A 25698-nucleotide genomic window follows, 5' to 3' on the forward strand; every position below is an offset into this window, starting at 1 on the left:
GCCACGGAACGTGCAGTAATGTACGTAATTACGGTGTTGCAGAAATGTATGTAGAGGCACGTATTTCTAATGAGCCTGGGTTGACAAATGTTGATTTCTGGAATGCATTGGACAATCAAAGAATCCACTCACTGCTTGAAATGCTGTGCATTCTGTAACCACGCATGCAGCAGCCAATTGCTTTTAGTAAAAACTAAAACCAGTAATGTAACTAATTACTTATGAAATAAAGTAATCAGAACTGTAATTTGATTATTTTTAAAAGGAGTAATCTGTAATTTAATTACATTTTCAGAGTAACTCTCCCAACACTGTTTCCGATTCAGCTTTGTTTGTTTGTTTTCCAAGTGAAACAAGTAAAGGTATGATCCAATGTCATTTTACAGGCTAAATATGTTTCTGATATAAGTGTAATCTACAGAATTTGCTTAAGATAATGAATACATTTCAGTTTGAAGAAAAAGCAGTTTGAAGGCAGTTGGAAGCACTTGCCTTCATGGTTTGTTTTTCTTTGTTTCTTGTAGACCCAGAAGATTCCAATCACAGTGACAATCAGCTGAACAGTAGCAACAGCTGAACTCAGCACTATCAGAGATACAGAGTCTTGAGGGTGAGAAGGAGAGTAAAGAAGATACATTAATGTAGGTAAATTTGAACATGGACACTAATATTAATGCTGTTGTACCTGCACATGTGTGACAGAGTTCACTGATGTTCAGATGTGTGGTCTGGTTGCTGATGGGATTGTTGATCACACAGCTGTAGGTGTTTTTATCCTGATATTCCACCTCCAGAGGTAGAGAGAGACTGATGCTGAGATCAGACACACTGATGCTGGACAATAAACTGTTTCCTTTGTACCAGGAGAGAGTCACATCACTCACATTCACCACTGAACACAACAATGAACAATTCTGCTGTGATGAAGATGATAATGAAGAACAGTTTCTTCTTATGATAGGAACTGGCAGACAAGCTGGAAAACATGAGAGAATAAAGATAATTTTGGCTAAAATCTTTAGCAATCTTCTTTCTGGTTCAGTGTGTAGAGTGTTTAGTGTGATGAAAATCAGTAAGTGTTTCTGTCATCTCAAAATCTAAAATGAATAAACATTTTAATATGTAGATAGATGTTAAAATAAGAATATATAAAGGACAGGAATGAAGATTTTTACTCACCATAGACAGAAACATTATATGTCATTGATGACAGTCTCGGTCCAGTAATCTGTAGTCCATAGAGTCCAGCATGTTCGCTTGTGATGTTTGTGATGGTCAGAGATCCAGTTTGTTTGTCCAGCTTCAGTCTGTCTCTGAATCTTCCATCAAGAACGACATCAGAGGTGGAGAAGATTCCAGCAGCTTTACTGATATCAGCTATCAGAGAGTCGGCAGCTACAAATTTCCATTGTATGTCATCATCGTCATGTATTTCAGCAATGTCAGTATGTAAAAGGACAGCATCTCCCTCCATCACTGACATCATCTGAATTATATTTGTCTTAGAACCAAATATACCTGGAGAACAAGAACATTAGATGAAACAGGTTTATTGAATCTAAATCCTTTAATGCTTTTTGAGTAATATATTTCCATGACTTTTGTTGTCTTTTTTTTTTTTTTTTTTTTTTTTTTTACATACCAAACTGACACCACCAGCACAAACAAAACAAGAAAAATATGTTAAACATCCTTAACATCCAAGGTTTCCGTCATCATGCAAAATAGTCAAATCTAGGACAGGAAGGGGATAAGGGATAATTAGAGCACAGCAAAAAGTAACAGTATAGCAGAGATAATTTATATTTTTTTAGCTGTTAGGTACTCACAGAAGAGATGCATTTTCAGTTGTTTCTTGAAAATGTTGTGGGATTTGGCTGTCTGGATAGAGTTAGTTAGGTCATTCCAATGTGAGGAACAGTCAAAAAAATGTGAGAGAGATTTTGTGCCTCTCTGCGATAGGACCACAAGATGCTGCTTGCTTACCAACCACATGCTTCTGCTGGGGGCGTGGATGTGTAAGTGTGAGCTGAGGTAGGAGGATGCAGAGCCCGTGGTTGTTCTGTAGCCAAGCACCAATGACTTGAACTTGATACGAACCGCGACTGGAAGCCAGTGCAAAGAGATGAGAAGCTATGTGACACAGGCTATCTTGGGCTTTTTGAAAACATTTTGCATTATACACACACACATTCTCTGCAAATTCTGAATGATGGCCCAGAGAGCTACCTGACTAAAGATGGGGCATGTTTAACAGATGCTACACATGTCACAGAAAGTCATGTTAAAGTGAAACTGCATGTTATGAAGTCATATTGTCTGCAACGCTTCACCTGGTGTCACCTGAGCCCTAAATTATTTTAGTCTAGCTCTGAATGTTTTTGCCTGGAACTGCCTAGGACATGTAATGGGAATTAAGTAAATGTTAGTTGTTTAAATGTCATTTCCAGTAAGTGTTGCTGACTGCTAAAATAGCTCCCCTCCCCCAGTAACCGCATTTGACACTTGTCTGCTTACATGAGGTATTTCTCGTATTTGCCTGGAGTGTTCAAGTGGGCGATGTAATAACCACAAGTCCGTTAAGGCAAAAGGTTTTCACTCCCAACTCGTCATATATTGACGATTGGTCGGGACCCCTTGCCATCAGTTTTTTACGCTCAGGGTAAGTTCAGGGTAAGGGTAGTGTAATTTTTCGACATGCAGGGTCCTCCATCGTTTTCAGTTGTTTGTCTTAATTTAATGGTTTGCATGCATTTGTAAAAATATAAATTATTTTGTATAAATGTATACGTTCATTGGAACACCTAACCCCACCCCTACCCTAAACCTACCCACTTCTGAACAATACAAAACACGTAACTGACAAATATAAGTACAGTCACAGGTATTTATTGCAAAAAACTGACCAAAAACAAGCAGTATGAAAGCATTACAAACAAGTCCTGCTGAATCCTGAGTCTTTTGAAGCTGTACAATATCTTTATAACAGAAGGTTTTAATCGCTGAAAATGATCCAGGCCGCTCCGTTAAGGCTCTCACATCTCATCCAAAAAGATACTCCCGAATATTAGCATCAAGCAATTGGTCACGAGACACATAAGAGCCAATGGCATGTCACAACAGCATGACGCAATCAGTCACAAAACGCCTAAGAGCCAGTAGCATTTCACAACCAAGGCTTGTTTCTTCTGGTGGCATTTTTGAACTCGCGCACAGACAGACTACAGTGCAACACACAGGACAGCGGATGGAGACGGCGATCGTGTCTATTCTTCTCATAAATCAGTTGTTTTGCTTCGGAACCCTTGGAATATTAATACTTTTTGAATAAATTATGAATATAGTTGTATCTGCCTGTTATATTTTGTGTTTTGTTGACGAATTAGGGGCAGGGCCCTGCTAAAAAAAAAAAAAAGCTGGTCTCCCAGGCTGGTCATAGCTGGTTTATCAAGCTGGTTTTAGAGGGGTTTTGACCACTTTTTTTAGCTGGTCAAGCTGGTTTTAGCTGGTCAGCCTGGCTGGTCTTAGCTGGTTTTGGCTGGTCTTAGCTGGTTTTAGCTGGTTAGGCTGGTGTTAGCTGGTCAGGCTGGTCTTGGCTGGTTTTAGCTGGTCAGCCAGGCTGGTCTTAGCTGGTTTAAGCTGGTCAGGCTGGTCTTAGCTGGTTTTAGCTGGTCAGGCTGGTCTTAGCTGGTTTAAGCTTGTCAGACTGGTCCTAGCTGGTCAAAATGTTTGTTTGATGATTGATTACATAGTGTCTGCCCCAATTTTCCTGACAAATAATGCAACAAATAAGTAATATGTTTACTTTTAATAATCTGCAGGACCACAAGGAACCATTAAAACAATTTTTATTTGATCTTACAGCCCCTTTAATAACAAATATTTACAAAATATTTACAAAATAATTGGAATGATTACAATTCTAAAACTATATTAACAATTAATGGTGAAAATGAACACTAACAGAATTATAAACATATTATGCAATCTCATTTTTCTTTTCTTTTTTATTATATCTTGTATTTTTTGGGATATGTAATGCCCCACTTGTTTCTCCCTTTTCTCTCTCTCTCTTCTTTCAGGCTCCTTTTGTTTCCGCCAGTCACTGAAACAGACTTAAAAAAGAAATGATTTAGATTATTAATTTTCAACAATTAAAACTACTTAAAAAAAAATAAATAAATAAAACTATAGTGTCATGTCTTTGTTGCACATTTTCCTTTTTGTCCAGACATAGCCTGCAATAATTTAGAAACATGCCCCTGATTGTTGTTCCTTTTATTGATAAAATAAAAATAAAAATGATATATCCAAATGGAAGTGTGTGTGTGTGTGTTTGTGTGTGTGTAAGATCCCTCTTATTTTGTTAAAATTATTAACATTTTGAAGTAGTTAAAAAATCCAACCAAATTACAACTGTATGTATGTATGTATGTATGTGCATATATATATATATATATATATATATATATATATATATATATATATATATATATATATATATATATATATATATATGTATATATAGCTTCTTATCTGAAATTGTAACAAAAATCCTATTTCAAATAAATGCTGCTCTTTTAAAAGCACTATTTAAAGGAGCCTAAAATATATATATCATGGTTTCCTCAAAAATATAAAGCAGCACAAGAGTTTTCAAGACTGCTAATGATAAGAAATGTAGTTTTGGTAAGCATAAGAGAATTCTTTCAAAAACACTGACAAATCTTACCGACCCTAAACTTTTAAACAGTAGTGTTTTCTGTTTTTTTTTTTTTTTTTTTTTTTTTTTTTTTTACGTGGCTGTGAATAAATTAAAGTATTTGAAATTTATGACTCTTAATTTATTACTTCTACTTTCAGCGTGCATTTATTCTGCATATGCATTAATAGTAATATTGTGGCATTTTGCAGGTACAAAGTCAAAGCAAACTAATTTTGTTATTTGTTAAGGCCACAATGGCCATTCACAGGTGCCCACACCCAGCCTACAGCATGCCCACATTTCCCCCACTGTGCCCACACTTTCCCCACTGTGCCCACACCCAGCCCACAGCATGCCCACACTATCCCCACAGTGCCCGCACCCAGCCCACAGCATGCCCACACTTTATGGGCCCACAATCGGCCCCATTGGGGGCCCACTCTGCTTTGTGTGGGCCAGCCCACACTTAACCCACACTTTTGGGCTGTCCCACTCTGGCCCCACACGGGCCCCATAGTGGGGGGCCCACACGTGCCCTGCATTTCATGCAGGTATCGGGGCCTAGCGGGCTGCCCATGCAGGTTAGATTTTTTGCTATTGTTGCTCCCGAATGTCGACCATTGAAGAAAATCCCGCCTCTGTAGATTTAAAATTTACAGCAATATGGTGTATTTTTGTGTCAAACCACCACGTGATCCATGTGATCAGATTATGCTTTAAGCATTTCCTCTTTTTTTTTTTTTTTTTCTCCTAGTGTTTTTTAATTGCAGGTGGTTGTTATTGATTATATAAAGACTGTGTTTCATGTATATTTTGTGTAAAAGTCTAATACCGAAACACTCCTTAAAAATAAAACAGCTGACTATATTTGGTCACTATGGTGAATGTATTTCTTCAGACAATAATTTAATCTGATTTGAGTTCTATTCTTTTTTTGAGTGCTTGCTTGATTTTATGCTATACTTTATACTGCAAATTATTTTAGACTCTTCTCAGATATATTATCATTAACAAATAGAATAATTTAAGATGTATCGTCTAGCCTACCTGATTATGATACTAAACTTACCTTGAATTGAACCTTGTCAGTAAGTGAAACAAACTGATTAATTTGTAATTAGGTCAAATGGACACCAGCTTGGTCAGACTGGGAGACCCACTAAAACAAGCTACTTCCAGCTAAAACCAGCCTGGCGAGGCTGGGAGACCAGCTAAAACCAGCTATTTCCATCTGTAACCAGCCAGGCTGGGAGACCAGCTTGATCAACTTGGCCAGGCTGAGAGACCAGCTAAACCAGCTACTTCCAGCTTAAACCAGCTAAAACCAGCTAACCAGCCTAAGCTGGTTTTAGCTGTTTTTCTTTTCAGCAGGGGGGTTGGGTTAAATGTGTAAATGGTTTAATATAAATGAAAATGTTGTGACTGTTTGCATTAAAAGAAATAATAATAAAAAAAAAATCACACCCCAACAATAATAGCAATATTATTACCCAATATATAATTTAATCATGACGATAAAATTCCGAGTGCCTTTCAAGTCAGCACATTGGGTCAGCCAAGGGTTTCTTATGTAAAGTACTGGAGGACCCTACACATTGAAAAATTATGCTAAAGGGGTACCCTGATCATCACACAATGGGACACACAATACACTGTTCAATATGCCCTATGCCCAATTTAACTGTGATTAAGCTTTGCACTAAGTGTGTTAAGCACTAAGTCTTACTTCCTGACACGTGGAAAAACTCTCAAGTGGCCAAGATCACAAGACACACACACACAAACACACACACCATGTGACTGATTGCAACATTTTCCCAACAAAGATGAAACAAAGATACATCCCTTTTAATTTGACAGCATCTCAAAAGAACAACACCAGAGGTGGATAGTAATGAAGTACACTCAGTTACATTTTTAATTTCAAAATTTGTAATTTTAAAAGTAGATTTAAAGATGGGTACTTTTACTTTAACTCAATTACATTTCTATAGAAAAAAAAAAAAAAAAAACTGCACTAGGTGGTGTTTCTCTTTTAGAACAACATTTTAGAAGATCTGTTCTTAGAACAACATTATTGGAACACTCTTTGGATGTTTTTTGATTGAGGTTCTCGTAATGGTAAGAGAAAACATTCTTATATTGTATGTGTGTACTTCTTTTATGCTGTATACTTCTTTACACATCTCACATGCCATGTCATGATGAGTAAAGGAACACGCAACTTTTATTTCACCGCAGCACTTTATTTAAGCTCATCATTTTTCTGAAGGAAGACGGTACAAATGAAGCTTCTCTGTATTTTGTTCTCAGCGTGTGCTTTACTGTGCCATGGTAAGACATTTTGTTACAATCTACAAACTTTCTGTTTCATTGTATATACTAATCAGTTTATACTCAACGTAAAATAATTATTTATTTGTTTTATGTCAGTAAAAAGTTTAATGCGGTAAATGAGGACACATTGTTCCAGTATTAGAATGTTTATAGGGGTATGAGGACAGAAACTGAAATTCAGTGGCATTAATTAACCCTTTCACACGTGAGTTTAAAATATTCTAGCTGAGCCCCCAGAGTGAGTTTTTTTAGGCTACAGTTATTTTAGAATGCATCGCCTTATTGTTTCCATGGCGACGCGTTGTAGCCACAATAGCGCTATATGACAAATGTATCACTTTTATATTGTTTTTCATTTTTTTATTATTAATATTCACATACGTTTAAAATATGTGCAAGTAAATGTATTTGGAGGTTTAAACACTTTTATAATGGCCGCGTTAGTTGATCTACACCGGGTGATGGGCGCTGAATCCGAGCTGTGGGATTTACAAGACGCAAATTCATCCTCTCTTCCTGAAGAGCATTAAAGTAAATAATATAAATAATAAAGTCAGGTCTTGTGGTATAAAAATGTTCTGTTCTGATGATGATGCTTTTGTGTCATACACTAAACAGAATGCAGTGTGATTTTTGTATATCGGTCATGTTCTTATATCTGTTCAGGACATGCATTGTGTTTTAAATAGCCTACACTGTAAAAAAAAAAAAAAATGTTGAATCAGCTTAAAACTATTTGTTACCCTGCTGCCTTAAATTTTTAAGTTCAGTTAACCTGAAATGTTAAGTTGTACTAAGTAACAACATAGATATTTGTGTTTGCTAAACCTAACAGATGGGTAAGTAACCCAGCTGTCCTAAAATTTTACATTGATTCAACTCAAATATCTAAGTTGTCACTAAGTATAATTTAACATTTCAAGCTGAATATATATATATATATATATATATATATATATATTTTTTTTTTTTTTTTTTTTTTTTCACGAACCCACTCCTGAACGTTAGTCTGCTTGCCACCAGAGGTCGCTGTGACATCGATGTTTACATCTCATTGACTGTTTCACCACAACCTGGACTGCATTCCCCATCAGCCGTTGCACTTCATCCGCTTCCAATCAGAGACACTATTTAAGCCCCGGTCTTCCTGTTACGCACTGCCCAGTATTGGTTTGCATTTAACACTTCTAGTGTGTGTTAGCAACTGTACGGAGCCAGTTAGTTTAATCGTGTTTTCTAGTTTAGTCTTGTCTTGTTCCTTGTCATCCGAGCCTTGAACCTTCGCTTTGTGTTACCGTCTTGTCTGCCTCGGAACTCTCGCCTGTCTGGATCATTCTATTGCCTTGGCCTTCAGATAATGTTCGTAGCTGATCGTCCCTCACCTGCTTAATGGACTATTCTTTGTCTTGCTGTCTATACACCTGTTTGCCGTTGTCTGACCCTGCCTGCCTTGACCATGTCTTTGTCTCATCCCTTGAATAAAGATTTGCATTTGGATCCGCCTGTTTCACGCTTCATCGCTCACTCCGTAACACACACACACACACACATATATATATATATATATATATATATATATATATATATACATACACATATATATACAGGTTACACATTATTTTAAGTTGACTCAACAATTTTATTTTATTTTATTTTTTTTTTTTTTTTACAGTGTATGCATGAATCATATTGAATTTTGTATACAAAACAAATACAACACTAAGATTGTGTTGAATATTGTAGCACCACCAATACCACTGATGTGATTTATAATTAACTGTTTGTTTCTTCTGCAGGTGTGTTGGGTGTTGAAGAAATTACAGTCTCTGTGCTGGAAGGAGATTTTGTCACTCTGCACACTGGTGTTAAAACAAACCAACAAGACCGAGTTCGGTGGTATTTTAATGACATTCGCTTAGCACACATCACTGGAAATCTCTGCAAGATCTGTACAGATGTTCAGTGTGATAAGATATTCAGAGACAGACTGGAGCTGGACAATCAGACTGGATCTCTGACCATCACAAACATAATGACCTCAGATGCTGGACTTTATAAACTGAAGATTTTAGACAGCCCCAGCAGCGAAAAAATCTTCAATGCTACTGTTCATGGTGAGGCATTTAACAAATGTTTATAGTTTTTCTCAATTGCTTAAACACATTGCTTGAAATTATGCCTCTTTTATGCGAAACTCTAAACACAAATCCATAATTTCAACTCAATTCCCCAAACTTACTATATTCAGGTCAAAATGAAGCTCTCCACTCAAAACAACTTAATCTTGCTGAAAAAAAAAAAAAAAATGCTGTTATGATTTTGAAATGTTAGTTCAAAAGACTGGGTATAGTGTTTTAGCAATCAAGAAAAACTGTAAAAGCAGGCTATATGTGTTTCAATCCCAACATTTCTTTGTTATAACATTTTATGATCACAACAAAATATGTCAGTGCACTGTATACGAGAATGCAGTTTATAATCCTATCAAGTAAAGCAGTACAAACAAAAGTGTAATATTCAATAAAGTGGTATTATTGAATATTTGATTTATATTGATCCAGATTTCCTGATAGAGTTGAACACAACAGTGTTCTTGTGACTTCTTTAAAGACTCTGTACTGGAGGAAAATAATAATAATAATAATAATAATAATAATAATAAAATAGCTGGGAGCAACTGCTGAATTAATATGTGCATTTGTTGGCAAAGCAATTTGTTGTTAAGTTTTTCCTTAAAAGAACCCTGCTGATCTGGTGTTTTTAAAACAGATCAAATGAAGACAACGCCAGTGAAGGAGAGAAATTCAGTCACTTTATATACTGGTGTGGCAAATCCAGATGATTTGATTACATGGTATTTTAATGACATTCTCATCGCTGAAAGCCTAATCGCTGGACATCCTAATGAGATCTGTACGGATGTTCAGTGTAAAGAGAGATTCAGAGACAGATTACAGCTGGACAATCAGACTGGATCTTTGACCATCACAAACACCAGAACAACAGACTCTGGACTCTATAAACTACAGATCAACAGCAGCAGCAGCAGTATTATTAGGAACTTCAGCGTTGCTGTCTTTAGTGAGTATGATTCAGTCATTCAGTGGGTCAGCAGTAACATTTTTTGTACTGGTCTTTTCAGGCCACTGCCTCACATTTATTGTGTGCAAAACACATTTTTTATAAATAGAATAGGCTCAAAAGCACATGATCAGTGGATGCAGTTACAATGCAGAACTGGTCTGACCTAGAAAGTTATTAAATATCAAATCAATGTTGTATATGCATTTTGAAAGAAATTAGTTACTTAGTTGTTATTGTAATTTCTAAGGAATTATTTTAACAGTCCTTTCCTTACAAATAACTGGAAAAGTCATGCAAATACTGAAACGATACTGTGTGAAAACACTCAGAACAAACATGTGACAAATGAGATCTTGTTTTATGGTGACTGTGTACACTGTAAAAAAAAAATTTGTTGAGTCAAAATAATTTGTTACCTGGCTGCCTTAAAATGTTAAGTTCAGTCAACTCAAAAAAGTATATTCAGCTTGAAATATTAAATCATACTAAGTGACAACTGAGATATTTGAGCTGATTCAACTTTTTAAGGCAGCTGGATTACTTACCCATCTGTTACAGTTTTTTTTTTTTCAACTGCTTACACACATTTTCAAAACTTTGAAAGTTTGTGCCTCTGTTTTTCAAAACTTTACACACAAATTCAAGAATTGCATCTCTTGCAAAATGAAGCACTGCATTCAAAATATCACAAACACATCTCAAAAGCAAACATTTGTCTTAGGTTGCTCACACCTTTGCCTTAATATTATATTTTTGGATATATCATATACACACAGTTATTCAAAACCTAAAGCTCTTCTTTCATGAGCTCCTGTGTACATTTCTGTACAAGACTGAAAGTAATTGGCAGAGAGATGTTGAAACTTTCACAGTAAACAACAAAGCAAGATTGAAACCGAGATTTATTTTTTTTATTTATTTATTTTTTTTAATGTAAGCATTTGTGGTTGTGAATAAAGTATTACACAATACGAAAGAATAGAAATACAGTCCCAGTTAAAAGTTTTTGAACAGTAAGATATTTTTTAAAGAAGTCTCTTCTGCTCACCAAAGTTTATTCTTCTGCATTTATTTGATCCAAAGTACAGCAAATACAGTAAAAAAAAAAAAAAAAAAAAAAAAAAAAAAAATATATATATATATATATATATATATATATATATATATTTTTACTATTTAAAATGTTTTCTATTTGAATATATTTTAAAATGTAATTTATTCCTGTGATTTCAAAGCTGAATTTTTAACATCATTTTGAATGGTATAGTGAATCATGTTACAAAAGCTTTTTATTTCAGACCAGTGCTGAACTTTTTCTCTTTTGATTCTTCAAAGAATCCTAAAAAAAATTTTACTCGACTAAATTTTACTCGAATAAATGTTTTCTGAAGGATCATGTGACACTGAAGACTGGAGTAATGATGCTGTAAATTTAGCCTTTTGTACATATTGCAATATATTACATTTTAAAATATATTAAACTATAAAGCAGTTATTTTAAATTGTAAAAATAGTTTACAACATTACTGCTTTTGCTGTATTTTGGATTACATACATGCAGGTTTGGTGAGCAGAAGAAAAAAAAAAATCTTACTGTTCTAAACTTTTGACTGGTAGTGTATATCAGCCATGTGTAGTTGGACGGAAACCAACATAATTTTGAAAAGTTAATTATTTAAAAGCCTATTCTAAAACCATGATTGGTTGGTGCTAAGTAAAGCAATGAATGTTTGCACAAGTGAGGTGTTAGTGTGAGGCACTGACGAATTAGTGTGGCATTTTGATTGGTTGTGTTTGAAAAAGAAAATCAAGATACTTCCTGTTAGATTCTTGTGTGTTACATAAAGAATTGTGTGTTGTGTTTTGCAAGTGTTTTATGAAATTGAGAACTGAGTCAAAGGCTGAGAATTAGTGTATGGTTTTGCAGATTCGGTGTGTGGTTCTGGTGTTTGAGTGTCAGGTTTTAGAAATTGCGTGACAAGTAAAGATTTTGTGTGTAAGCAGCTGAAAAAAACTGTAAGTTTAGCAAACACAAATATCTAAGTTGTTACTTAGTACAACTTAACATTTTAAGTTGACTAAACTTATTTGAGTTGACTGAACATACAATTTTAAGGCAGCAGTGTAACAAATTATTTTAAGCTGACTCATCAAATTGTTTTTTATTTTATTTTTTTTACAGTGTATGAAGTGTGATGCTCTACTTCATTATCACTGACATTTTCTCTCTATTAGATTCGCTGTTAATTTATACTAGTGTTTGTACACAGTAATGACCGTCTGCCTCTATCCACAGAATCACATGTAGACACTCCAGCACTGAATATAATTTTGCATTATATGAAAGCAGTATTTCTTGGTGCAGTCCTGCCGGTGCTGATCCTGGCTGTTGGTGTTGGTGTGATTTGGTTCAGCAGGAAGCATAAACGAAAAAATCAGGAGTGTAAGTATTAGTATTCTTTAAATTAGTAAAAATAAATGTTGTGAGCATCCGTTTCTTTCTGTGACTACAAATCTCCAAAGCAATTCAGCTTACACAAAATGAAATTGAAGGAGAGACAGTAGTAGTTAATCATGTGATTTCAGATTTGTCCGTTGCAAAGTTCAGTTTGAGTTTTACATTCATATATGTAAGCATCTGCAGTTAAAATGAATAGTGCAAAACAACATGAATAAATAAAAGGTATAATTGAAAAATAAATAAAATTAAATAAAGTAGATGGCATTGAAATAAAATGAATTTAAGTAAATGAAAAGTTATTACTAAATAAGTTTGTTGGTGCTCTCCATGGTGCTGAAGGTGTCTGTGCTGCCAAGGGGAGTGCCATACCTTTTTCAGGCCACCACACAAAATAGAAAAAGCAATAAAAATATGCTGGGGACACTCCCCTTTTCACACACAGGGATGAGACCAGAAGCAGTGGTAAGTGCAAACAGTGGAATCTTTATTAACAGATTGAGAGCAAACAGAATGCAGGATGTAAAGATGACCCAAGAATCTTATCTGACTGTCCTTGAAATGATGAGTAGAGGGAAGTCCGAAGGGGTGAGCAGAGAGGCAAGCATACGCACCGGAGAGTCCTAGGAGAAGTAGCATGGGGTCTGGAGCTAGCGAAGGGGTTGTGAACAGTAGACCAGACAGTGAAGGACTGAGGGAGTCGTTTATAGGGCGTGGCTGATTGGATACAGGTGTGTGTAATCAGAACTCCGGTGATGAGGAACGAGTGGACGGTGCTATGGGTGAGGTGGTAGGTGGAGGCGGCTGTGGTGAATGCCTGACACCCCTAGTAAATTCCATTATGTAAATCCCAGATGTTTTTTTTATATATATAGATTTTAGAGCATTTTCTCTGTAATTTCCTATTTTGTAACAGGAAAGTCTAATGAATTTAGATTTTTTTTTCTTATTGTCAAGTCTAGTATTTTAAGCTATTTGGTCATTTGATTTTGCTTCTATTTATTAGTCTCCCTAAATTATTACTGCACTATTAGTGGTATTAGTGGGTTTCCATTTTTTTTCTTTCTAAAATTGTCAATTCAGCTTGGTCTATTTTTCAGGTTTCTTTTTTTATTATTGTTCTTGTTGTTGTTGTTGTTGTTTATATATGACCATTTACTTTGAGTATATTTCCCTGTGAGTCTAACACCACATTTTCTTGTGGTGTAAAAAAAAAAAAAGAAAAAAGAAAAAAAAAAAAAGAAAATCTGTATTTCTGATTTCTGTTCTGTATTTTTGTGCTGCTATGACCACTGAAATTAAGTCAGTATCAGTGATGGAGGGACAAACAGTCACTCTAAAAACAGATGTTACTGAATTATGGAGAGATAATCAGATACAGATATGTTTGTTGCTTTATAGCTTTATATCTCCACTTTATGGCAACATCTGTTTAAACAACAGATTCATGATCCTTGTCCTCATCATAAGTTTCCAAAATATCTTTCATTTTAAGATATTTGGACTATTTTAAATCAGCTGTTCCATTTTAAATAATGTTTATGGCAGGTATTAAAAATAAATAAATAAGAACATTGACCTCAACTGGTTTAGATTTTATATTAATTATATTTATCTTAATTATATTATGGTCATTGTTATACAGCCGCAGCTCCTTTTACTCTCAGGAATTAATTTAGATTTTATTTTAAATTAATGTTATATATTTTCCTGTCTTGTCTATGTTTCTTTAGGTTTCACTGCAAACAAAAGCAATGACACTGATGAGTCAGACACGTAAGGTTTTCAGCAGCTTCAGTATGAAACTACTGTATATAACTTTAGGACCTGACATGTGGCCAAGTATGATGTCCCATACTCAAAATCTGTGCTCTGCATTTCGTGATTAATCGCATCCAAAATAAAAGTTTTTATTTACGTAATATGTGTGTGTGCGTACTGTGTGCATTAATGATTAATATATATATATTTATATATATATATATATACATGTGAATGTTTTCAAAATGTATACTGCGTGTGTGTTTATTTATATATACATAATAATAAATGTAATAAATATGCTAAGTATAAACACATATATTATGGAAAAAAAATATTTTATTTTTGATTGCGATTAATCATGATTAATCATTTGACACCACTACAATACAAGACAAATTGAGTGATAGAGATGTGAAACACACTTTAATACTAATAACTTTCTAGAGCATTAAAGAAACACATCACTTTGTGTTTAAGAGATTGGCACAGGACCTTGAGAAGGGAATCGAACTTGAGTTGCCATGGACACAGCTGCGTTGTACATGCTGGTGTGCTAACCACGAGGCTATGGTTAGTTGTATTTTAGTTAGTTTTGTGCTTCCTCAGTGACCTATTTCTTTGTCATGTAGCATGTGACTTGTACACAGAGATACAAAACATGTTAAAAAAGTCAGCACAAAAGAATGTGTTTCGAGAGTGTACTGACAACATCTGACAGCTGTCTCTTCTTCTTGCTCAGCCCTAACATTACAACAATAAACCAAACTATGTGTAGTATGCTTAAATTGCTGGGTAGTCTGACACAAGGACTTTCCAAAACTTTCCACAAACAAGTCAATTTTAACTGGTAATGTTTTGTTAAACAACCTTAAAATGAGATTAACTCAATTTAATTACATTCATTCAAAGTATTTGTTGAATGTATACCATTTTACTTTATAAAGTGTTATTAAAATGTGAAATCTATGTTTGTTGGTAGTAAAGAGATACTGAACTCTTTCAATATTTCCCAGCTGTTTTAACAGTGTAACTATACAAATGAATAATTAGCTAAAAATGCAATCTGTGATGTGATCTAGATAGCACAAGTGATATAATCTGAATGTTTATTGGTTGTTGTTTCAGTGGCCATGCTAAAATGAATGCTGATCTAATGGCTTTTATATATATCTGATATGGTGCAGATCGTTAAAATGAATAACAAAATTTTTGACAAACAATATAGTAACACCCCATGCATGGTGAGCCAATAACAATGTAACCTGATAATGACCTATTAGGACCTCTCCCAATGAGATCCTATTGAACTTATGCTTACCTAAGGGGCTAATTATATGGGCCATTTGGGTCACAATTTTGTATGCAAAAATATATTTGGCTACAGTTGATTACAAATACAACTGGCTAATTAAAGCTGCAAGCAGCAATGAAAGGGCACTCGCACCTGGGCTCACCGCTGACCGGTGACCTAGGAAAACAGCAAACAGTGGGCCATATGCTTTTAATATAGTAAATGTAGGAGGAATACGTCAAAGTCATTTATATGTGCCAGACTTCCTGCTGCCAGCTGGTGGCGCTATGCTTACAACTGAATAGCGGCATGTAGATTCAGCCCAGCATTTTATCAAACATATGAGGTTTGGTGCAGATTGAACATGCTTGAGTTAGTGTAAGACATGACATATCCTGCTGCCAGCAGGAGGCACTGTGATTACACTGTATCTAAATATTGGCCTTTAGGTGTCTTCAGGCCAGTACTCTTACCAATCATGTGACGTTTGGGACAGTTCAGACATTGCATGATTAAGTTAGTGTAAAACAAATAATTTCCTGTTTATTTATTTATTTATTTTGTTAGAATGTCTCTTTCAGCAGATTAAACTACTGAACCAAATAAACAGCTGAGATGAGGTTGCAAAGTACAGTTTTAATATTAATGGATGTTACAGTTATCTCTAAAATGGGCAATACTGCAAATATCAGTGTCATGCAAAACCAAAAATATCAATACATTGTACACAATATTTAACAGTCAAACTGGGAATTGTTGGTAACATTTTCGCAGGATATTTGTCCTCCCACTATCACAGAGGTAGTCGTGATTAACAGTTTGTTTCTTCTGCAGGTGTTCAAACAGTTGATGTGTCTGCGATAGCTGGACAATCTGTCACTCTACACACTGGTTTTGAAGTAAACATACAAGACAGAAACACTACGATGAAATGGTATTTTTATGACACTTGGATATCAAAAAACAATGGTTTTTCAAGTAATATCTGTATAGATGCTCAGTGTAAAGAGAAATTCGGAAACAGACTGAAGCTGGACAGTCACACAGGCGATCTCACCATCACAAACACCTGAACCACAGATGCTGGAGTTTATAAACTACGGATCAACAGCAAAAGCAGCAAGATTCAAAAAGTCTTGCTGTTATTGGTGAGTTAGTTAACATTTAAATAACTATACTAATACTAAATAACTATAATAACATTTAAATAACTATATTATTATTATTATTATTATTATTATTATTAAATATAAAAACAATACACAAACCCTTAAAAAATCCTATATACTTTCTCCCAAAAATTTGTCTAAAAACAAAATGTAAGAGTTTTAAAGTGCATAAATGAATGGGGATTCTGGAGAACTGGAGATTCTAAAATGAATGTCAGAATAGAGGGGTTAAAAAAGCCAAAAATAAAATTATATATTTATGTAAAAATAAAAATAAATAAAATAAATCACAGCACTTCCGTGTTATATATTTTTGTTTGGTTTAAAATGAACTCTTCATTTCTTCTTCAGGTATTTCTGATGTTCATCTAGTGTTTCTGAGGAAAGGAGATTTAGCCACTCTCCATACTGATGTTGAAACAAGCCAACATGAAAATATTCAATGGCATTTTAATGACATTCCTATAGCTAACATCAGTGGAAATCTCAGTTTTATCTGTCCAGATAGTGTAACAATACCGAGATATTCAGAGACAGACTAAAATTAGACAATCAGACTGGATCTCTGTCCATCACAAACATCAGAACCACTGATTCTGGACTTTTTGAACTAAAGATCAACATCAGCAACAGTAAAAAGATCTTTGCTGTTATTGTCACTGGTGAGTGAAAAGCAGGTTATATGTTTAAATAATTTTGTGACTATATATATTTTGTATTATTTAAAAAACAATACTCTAATAAAGTAGTTTATGTTCTGATGTAGTAATGCATTAAACTGTGTAGTATTCATGTGCATGGGTTAATAATATCTCCTTTTAACAGCTTGGTTTGTGTTTCAGATTTAGTTTTGATGCCGTGGAAGTTAATGAAAGAGGGACGATCTGTCACTTTATATGATGATCTAAAAAAAACCCAAGTCATTTGATAAAATGGTATTTTAATGACACGCTCATCGCTGAAATCAATGCAGATCAGAAAAAGGTCTGTACAGATGTTCATTGCGATGAAGGTAATAAGAGATATTCAGAGACAGACTGATGCTGTATCAGGCTGGATCTCTGACCATCACAAACGTCAAAATCACAGACTCTGGAGATTATTATTTACATACAGTATGAGCAGCAGGATCAGCAGAGTCAGTCAGACTTACAAGGCACTTCCCCCCGTGAGCAATTTTAGAAAACAGTTGGCATTTGTAAAATCAAACCAATAAGTGTTTATTTATTTATTTATTTATTTATTTTTGAGTATACTGTACATGAAGTGAATATCATAACACCTTCACATGCATGCCACAGTGACACAAAGTGTAAAGTCAGTCATCTGTGCTGCTGTTTTAAATGCTTTAGCTGGAGAGCAGTTGCCCTCTATTAAAAATGATTGTTTGTCTTTAGCTGTCCCAGATCCAGTTCTGTCTCCAGTTGATATAATTGGAATATTTCCTGGTGTTGTGATGGTTTTAATGCTGTGTTGCTGTTGTGTATGCATAATGGAGAAATGGTGAGTATTACAATATTTATTGTGGGAAACTAATCTTTAAAATGATAAAATAAATTATGTTCATATATATATATATATATATATATATATATATATATACATTTAGACAAAAAGGTTCTTCCATGGCATTGTGAAGCACCTTTACTTTTAAGTAGCTACCATATACATGTGTATATGGCGGCTTCATGTTCCACATGGATCTTATTATGGATGCCCATATTTAGTGCCCTGCCTTTTGGTCCTCTAGGTTTTTATTGTTGGCAATTAAAGGCATGTCTCCATCACTGACACTGACTTTATTTTATTTGTTTCAGCACCAAACAAAGGTGCATCTTAATAAATTAAAATGTTGTGGAAAAGTTCATTTATTTCAGTAATTCAACTCAAATTGTGAAACTTGTGTATTAAATAAATTCAGTGCACACAGACTGAAGTAGTTTACTCAATGCCATGCACTGAACTTTGGTTTCTGTCTCTGGGTGTAATACTGAAACTTTTTTTTTTTTTTTTTTACGTGGTGTATCGTTGCTGCATGTGCCTCTCCTGCAATCAATAAGTATACTATAATAGAGCGCCATCTAGTGTACTAACAATTTACCTTTCCAAGATTAGATCTGGCATAAAATGTGAATCAGTTTGATTCAGATGTCATGCGCTGTTCGCCAGGAGGCCGTAACCTGCTGCCGTCGGCCATGTTGGGGAGGATTAGGGAACGGGGGACTCGCTGCCGGCTGCCCTCAAACCATCGCAAGCCGTCCAGTACCATCGCAGGCACCGCGAGTGAAAGCCGCTCAGCTGGTTGAGGGCTGAGCGGCAGCGTGTCTGGGAAACGGACAGTGATTTTACTTATTTATTTATTTATTTATTTATTTTCTCTCTAGTTTGTTCTAAAACATGTGCCCGTATAATATTTAATCAGAAATATTAACATCTCTTCCCAGATAAGGGAAGTGTTTGTAAATTTAAAGAACACTCGTTTCCTGCTACTTCCATTGGTGAATTGGCCTTCAATGCCAATGCTTCAACCTGCTTGGAGTAGTAGTCAGTGATCGTTAGTATGAAGACATTGCCATTGAGTGTTTTTGGAAGTGGCCCAGTCAAATCCATGCTGACATACTCCCAGACTGAAGATGCCTTAAATCCTTAAATGAGCATTTTTTCCAGGCTCTGCTGTCATGCCTGGCCAGTACTTTTCAGAACTCTTTCAGTGCATTCTGGGTTTTTAGTTTCCCGCAGTGGCTTCCAATGGGGCTTATGTGGAGTTGGCAAAACAATGCTGTGCACTCCTCCTTGGTTTTTTTAACTGCCTGCTTTCCTCCATAGTACAGCATGCCATCTGCATCCATAAATTAGCCTACTTAATTTATATCAGATTGCAAATTCACATTTGGTGCTCAAATTATACCCAATTCAAAGTGCTTCTGGCACAAAACTGACTTTGTCACTAACCTGTGACTCTGAACTTTGCAGCATACCGCCTTAAAGTTTGACGTGCCGATGCAGAGAGAACTCATCATTTGTGAGGAGATGTGAAACTTCCTCATATCATCCCTCGATGATATTTAATTATTTATTTATTTATTTAAACCTTTAAGATGAAAACTCCACAGCTACTTCCACTCACCTGCTTCTCATGTTCTAGTGTATGAAATGTCCAAACTTCATTCGACAAACTTTTATTCAACATTTTTAGAAAATTCTTAAAAACATAAGCACATCAAATTAATGAACAGTCCTTTCGGATATCACTCCATTGAATGGGCGCTATCAGTGGTTATCAGCTTGATGTGGGCCAGAAGGGGTCTGCTGTGTCTACTGTATCCAAATTCAAGGTTTTTGGGCTAGAAGGGGGTTACACATAGCCAGACTATATTGGGTCTATAGTTAACTGTTAACTGCTTGCTGGGCTCCAACCCTAATCAAACACTCCTAAACAAGCTTAAAATGTTTAGTATTTATACTATGAAACTGCAGGCAGGTGAGTTTGATCAAGGTTGGAGGTAAACTTTGCAGGAAAATGGATCTTGAGGACCAAAGTTGAGAAACGCTGGTGTAGACCATCGAGCGCTACACTTGAACTGTTGTTTCTGGTAATAATTAGCCAAGGTGGCAAACGAGGTGTGTTTGTGGTTTCACCATTTGGTCATGCTTGTTTGTAAATTATAGGACTAATTCTGAGTTGTTTATGCTACGTTGAACCATCGGCTGGTTTTTGCTCTTTTAATCAGCTACAAATGGTTTCTTTATTGTTAGATGAAGAATGCGTGTTTTTATTATTATTATTAGTAGTAGTAGTAGTAGTAGTAGTAGTATCATCATTATTATTATTTATTTACAGCGCTGAAGATTTCGGTTTTGTTTTTACATTTTCTTTTAGGTAGTTAGCATATAATTGGATTATTAGTTGTGGGAATTGTTTGGGTGTACCAAATATTGGACTTGGTACATGTTATTCCATCTCATTGTTCGCCACTGATTATTTGCACACAGTAGTAATATCTCACTTAAATGTTGCGCAGTTGTTCTCTTTTTAATATCAAGCGCGTACCGGCAGACATATAGACATCAGTATATCCGTATTTAGTTTTATTTTGTTAAAAAAAAAAAATTGAGAAACAACAAAAAATGAAAGCCAAGGGAGCACAGTGAAGAGAAGCAATAAAATGAAGGTTAGGACTATGAAACTGGTGAACAGCTAAATCGAAATAAAATGTTAAACATCACAATAACACCAAAAGATATGATACCAAAAGTGAAAATAAAACCGAGACATTGTGGAAAACAATAAATATCCACAAGAATTATCTGATCATCATTTTTTGGGTACATTTTCATACACGTGATCCACCTTTGGATCCACAGAATTTATTGCATCATTAAAAAAAAAAAAAAAAACACACCATCTCTCTCAAAATCCAGCGCAGCTCTTGCCACTTCCAGCTCCATTTCTGTTTTGTCCAGCCTACAAACTGTATCTGCCAACTCCTTCCGCAGATATTTTCTTTCTGCATCCAGTCCAGCTACTTTCCTCATCACCTTCACTCCCAGTTCTGTCAGCTCCTTCTGCAGTTCCCCTCTGCAAACTGTCTCATCCAACACCGAATACTAAACAAAACACAAAAATAGTAAATAGACTTCCAACAAAGCTATCACACATTAAAAACACACCTTACACTTACTGCTAGTAAACAAAACTGATCTCTAATTCTTGAAAATTCTTCTCCCTCCACACGTGGGATTTTGGTACTGAAAGCCATTCTTCCTGCAAACACACAACACATTGCACATTACACACAAAATGATGTTGTGTTTATTTAATTTTGTGTTACTCACCACAAAATAACTACAACACCATAAACAGTGTTGGGGAGTAACTACTTACATGTAACGGAATTACGTAATTTAACCCTCATCCGTCCTTCCCGACAGTGTAACAAAAGCTGGTTTTAGTTTATTTATATATATATATATATATATATATATATATATATATATTTTTTTTTTTTTTTTTTTCTAATTATTTATGTAGTTTTTTTATTAGTTTTATTATTATTTTTATTTTATTTATCTTATATTCTTATATCCATATATCTTATATTTGTTTTCTGTATTGGGGGCATTCTGCATCTCAGACATTCGTTTTGGTATACATCTTTTCTGGATTGTGAGTCATCATAGAGTCATCATAAGTCGGTGCAATACACTTAGGTGTAGCTTTGCAAAAAACTCAATATTAACAATTCAATATTATGTGTACAATTTCTTAATTCTGTCAACTTGCCACTTACTAGCAACTGATTTCTTCATGGAAGCTTTGCGTTCAAATATTTAAACTCAGACCAGTGTTTCATGTCTAATTATTTACTTTTATGGCATGCAGCTGTTACAAAGAGATTAACAGTTGAAATTATAAGAAAAGTAATCAAAAAGTAATCAAATGCAATAAGTTACTTTTATAAAGTAATTGAAAAGTTACAATACTTATTACATTTTAAATACAGTAACTTGTAATCTGTAACCTATTGCATTTCAAAAGTAACCTTCCCAACAACTACAACTACACACACAAAACATAAACTAACCACAACATCATAAACTACAGCTACACACAAAAAACATGAGGCAAACTTACCTTACAAAATACTGTAATACAAAACTAAAACCACACGCCTTTAAATACAACCTAACCCCTTCAGTCCCTGCACCTACTGAAATGGACATCACTTTTTTTTTTTTTTTTTTTTTTTTTTGTCTGTTTGTTTTTGTCTAAACCAATAAAATGTTATGTTTTTAAAATATGAGCAATGCCTGGTCACTGATTGGTTCCTGATCAACCAATCACAAATCTGGATCTGGTACTTAGAAAAGATTTAAGAACATCTTCTAATGCTAACAGGTGCATACATCACATGATCCTCCTCTGCATGATCCTCCTCTTTATCTTTCTGTAAAAAGTCATATAAGACATATACAGAATAGTTCTTAGAAAGGCTTGTGACCCATTTCTGCACTTGTGTATCATGTGTGTTCCTAACTGACTGAAAGGAAAGATCTAACCTGTTTACCTAAGTATTGTGTGGTCAGTCTTGACATCAAATATTTAAGATGCTCCAGCTGGATTTTTTAGGAGAGTAAATGCCCACATAGCAATTGACATCTGGCCCAGCTCTGGGCCAAGCAAGGAGTTACACTTGGCCCAAGTGCAGCAAAGAATTACGGCCCTTGTTTGGCCCAGATCTGGACTACAGACGTGAGCCACACATGAGCCATAACTGGCCCAAATCTCAGCCAAATAGTAACGTATAACCAGCCCTGAACTGAGCCAGAACAAGTTTTATTAGTGCTACCCTCAAGCAACCATTGAATCAATGTTAAAAGTAGTTGATTTGTCAATGTAAATGACATTGAATTAATATAACTTTTGCTCCTACTAATAATGTTGAAAAATGTAGATTTCAACAAACCACCATTGTTGTGATCAGTGATCGCTTTAGTTGGGCTCTTGACTCTTTGTACTTTAACATTAGATTTTCTTTGTCTTTTGTAACATTGTGTGAAAGCATGTTGTTTGAGATGATGAAAACTAAGATCTGCTGAGAATAAGTGATAGTGGTGACTGTAACCATTGCAAGGTTGCGTAATGAATTGCTCACAAGTGTGTTGGGCTTTTGAATGATGGTGTGATGAATGTGAGATTAAAGCTGAATAAAACTGCTATCATACTTTTATGAATTAACAGAGAATATTAAAAAAAAAAATCTTTAAGTTACTGACTCAATTAGACATCAAGAATCAGTGTATGAAACTCAACAATGGTGACAATCAGCAAAAAAAAAATTCTACGCAGAAATGCATGCTGGGTATCAATATAGTAAAAAGTCATTCATGATTCCCAGCATGCATTGCAGTTGATCTGTTTATCTGAATTAGTTTGGTGATTGTCACCATTGTTGTGGTTTGTATGTTGAGTGTTCATGCCTAAATCTTTTCTTTTAGAATCACAGATTTTTTTTATTTATTTATTTTTTGGCATTTGTGATACATCAGTAATGACATTCATCAAAATTATTTAGAATTGTTTCTCAACTGTATTGCTGGTTGACACCCATTGCAAAAAGTAATCTACTTTAACTCGATTTTAAAACATCTCATTTCAGCAGCATAAGTGCTTACATCAAAACACCATTATAGCACAAATAAAAAATTGACTTAAAGCAAAATCAAGAATCAAGAACCCAACTAAAGCAATCATTGATCACAGTAATGGTGGTTTGTTGAAATGTCAACATTTTTTCAACATTAATTGATTTAATGACATTAACATTGACAAATCAACTGTTTTCCACTACTCTCTTGCTATCTGGGACCCAATCAAACCTTCAGTAAACCACACAGAGTCCAGTCTTTAACCAGAAACCCCAAAACTGAGCCAAAAAAAGGATCCATCAATAAGCAGTAAAACACAGTTACACCTTTAGACATGGCTCAGTTTTGGGGTTTCTGGTTTAAGACTGGTCTCTATGTGGTTTACTGAAGGCTGAGATTGTGTAGCACTATTAAAACTTGTTCTGGCCCAGTTCAGGGCTGATTATAAGTTACTATTTGGCTGAGATTTGGGCCCGTTATGGCTCATGTGTGGCTCACGTCTGTAGTCCAGATCTGGGCCAAACAAGGGCCGTAATTCTTTGCGGCACTTGGGCCGAGTGTAACTCCTTGCTTGGCCCAGAGCTGGGCCAGATGTCAATTGCTATGTGGGTGTTTTTTGCGTTTTAAAAGATTTAGAAGAGTTTCTGTTATCTTTGAGTTTTTGTGTGGTTTCAGTTGTGCTAGGGCTGTTGGCAGCACATTACGAGCAACAGTCATGCTAACGCTAGTACTGACAACAATCTTGTCTGTCTTGCTCATTCCATATGTTGCATATATTAATTAAAACAATTTTAGTACGCTAAAATACAACAGTACTAAGATACTTGTATTTTTATACAAAAACTTACATTTGAGGCCTTGAGACGAAGAACCATATTTCCACATTTTGAGTAATACGATTTTTTTCATTTAGATTGTGAACATTATATTATATATTTTTATTTTAGTTGAAAATAGACAACAAAAGCTTCTCAATTCTAAGGAGATAACAATTTTCAGTGTCAGTATTATAAATCAAAAGTTATTGTGATTTATATTTCTGAAATGTGGAAGAACGGTATATGTCCAGTTAGTGTGGAATAACAGTATAACTCCAGTTCATCATATCACTTTAAACCACTAAAGATCTGATTCCTTTATCTTAGTTTTAATACAGTAACAGAAACTTCAGGTTAATATTAAGCATTTCTTTCAAGTTTATTATTATTATTATTATTATTTAAAAACAGAAAATACAGTATGAACAATGTATAATACATAGACATTCTTACAGTACAGGCAATAACAATGAATTATTAACAAAAAACAATATATAAATAAATAAATAAAGAGGACAGTTTTCCGTTGTTTATCATGATAGGCATAGTCTCTGAACTTTGATCACTTCTTAGATAGCTACAATAGTGCACCTTGTCGTTTATTTAGAAAAACTGGCGCAGCGCACCTGTGTATATACTGTACTACTTCAAACTGTTCTCGCGCTCCGCCATCTCACGATATAAATAAATATATAAACAAATAAACTCTGCTTGCCGTACTTTACACAAGACTGGCGGGAAATATGAATGAATACAGCTTTATTATATATGGTATGTGGTTTATTTTGATAGGTTAACTGTTTATGCGGTGTTTAGCGCTCCTCAGAGAGAGAGAGAGAGAGAGAGAGAGAGAGATCACATCACATACACTCGCATACACTCATTTATTAAAGGCACAATATGGAAGATTTTTTATTTATTTA

General features: G+C 34.9%; 1 protein-coding gene across 1 annotated transcript; it reads left to right on the top strand.

The window, feature by feature from the left end:
• The first annotated feature begins 545 nt into the window (after positions 1-545).
• Positions 546-17596, top strand: LOC127153317 (uncharacterized). Its single transcript, XM_051094346.1, has 6 exons — positions 546-641; positions 8839-9156; positions 9812-10123; positions 12423-12569; positions 16474-16787; positions 17160-17596. The coding sequence occupies exons 2-5, from the start codon at positions 9075-9077 to the stop codon at positions 16710-16712; spliced, it is 780 nt and encodes a 259-aa protein (XP_050950303.1). The 5' UTR covers positions 546-641; positions 8839-9074; the 3' UTR covers positions 16713-16787; positions 17160-17596.
• Positions 17597-25698: the final 8102 nt, after the last annotated feature.

The sequence above is a fragment of the Labeo rohita genome, chromosome 22 (genome assembly GCF_022985175.1).
Source record: "Labeo rohita strain BAU-BD-2019 chromosome 22, IGBB_LRoh.1.0, whole genome shotgun sequence".
NCBI classification, from domain to species: Eukaryota; Metazoa; Chordata; class Actinopteri; order Cypriniformes; family Cyprinidae; genus Labeo; species Labeo rohita.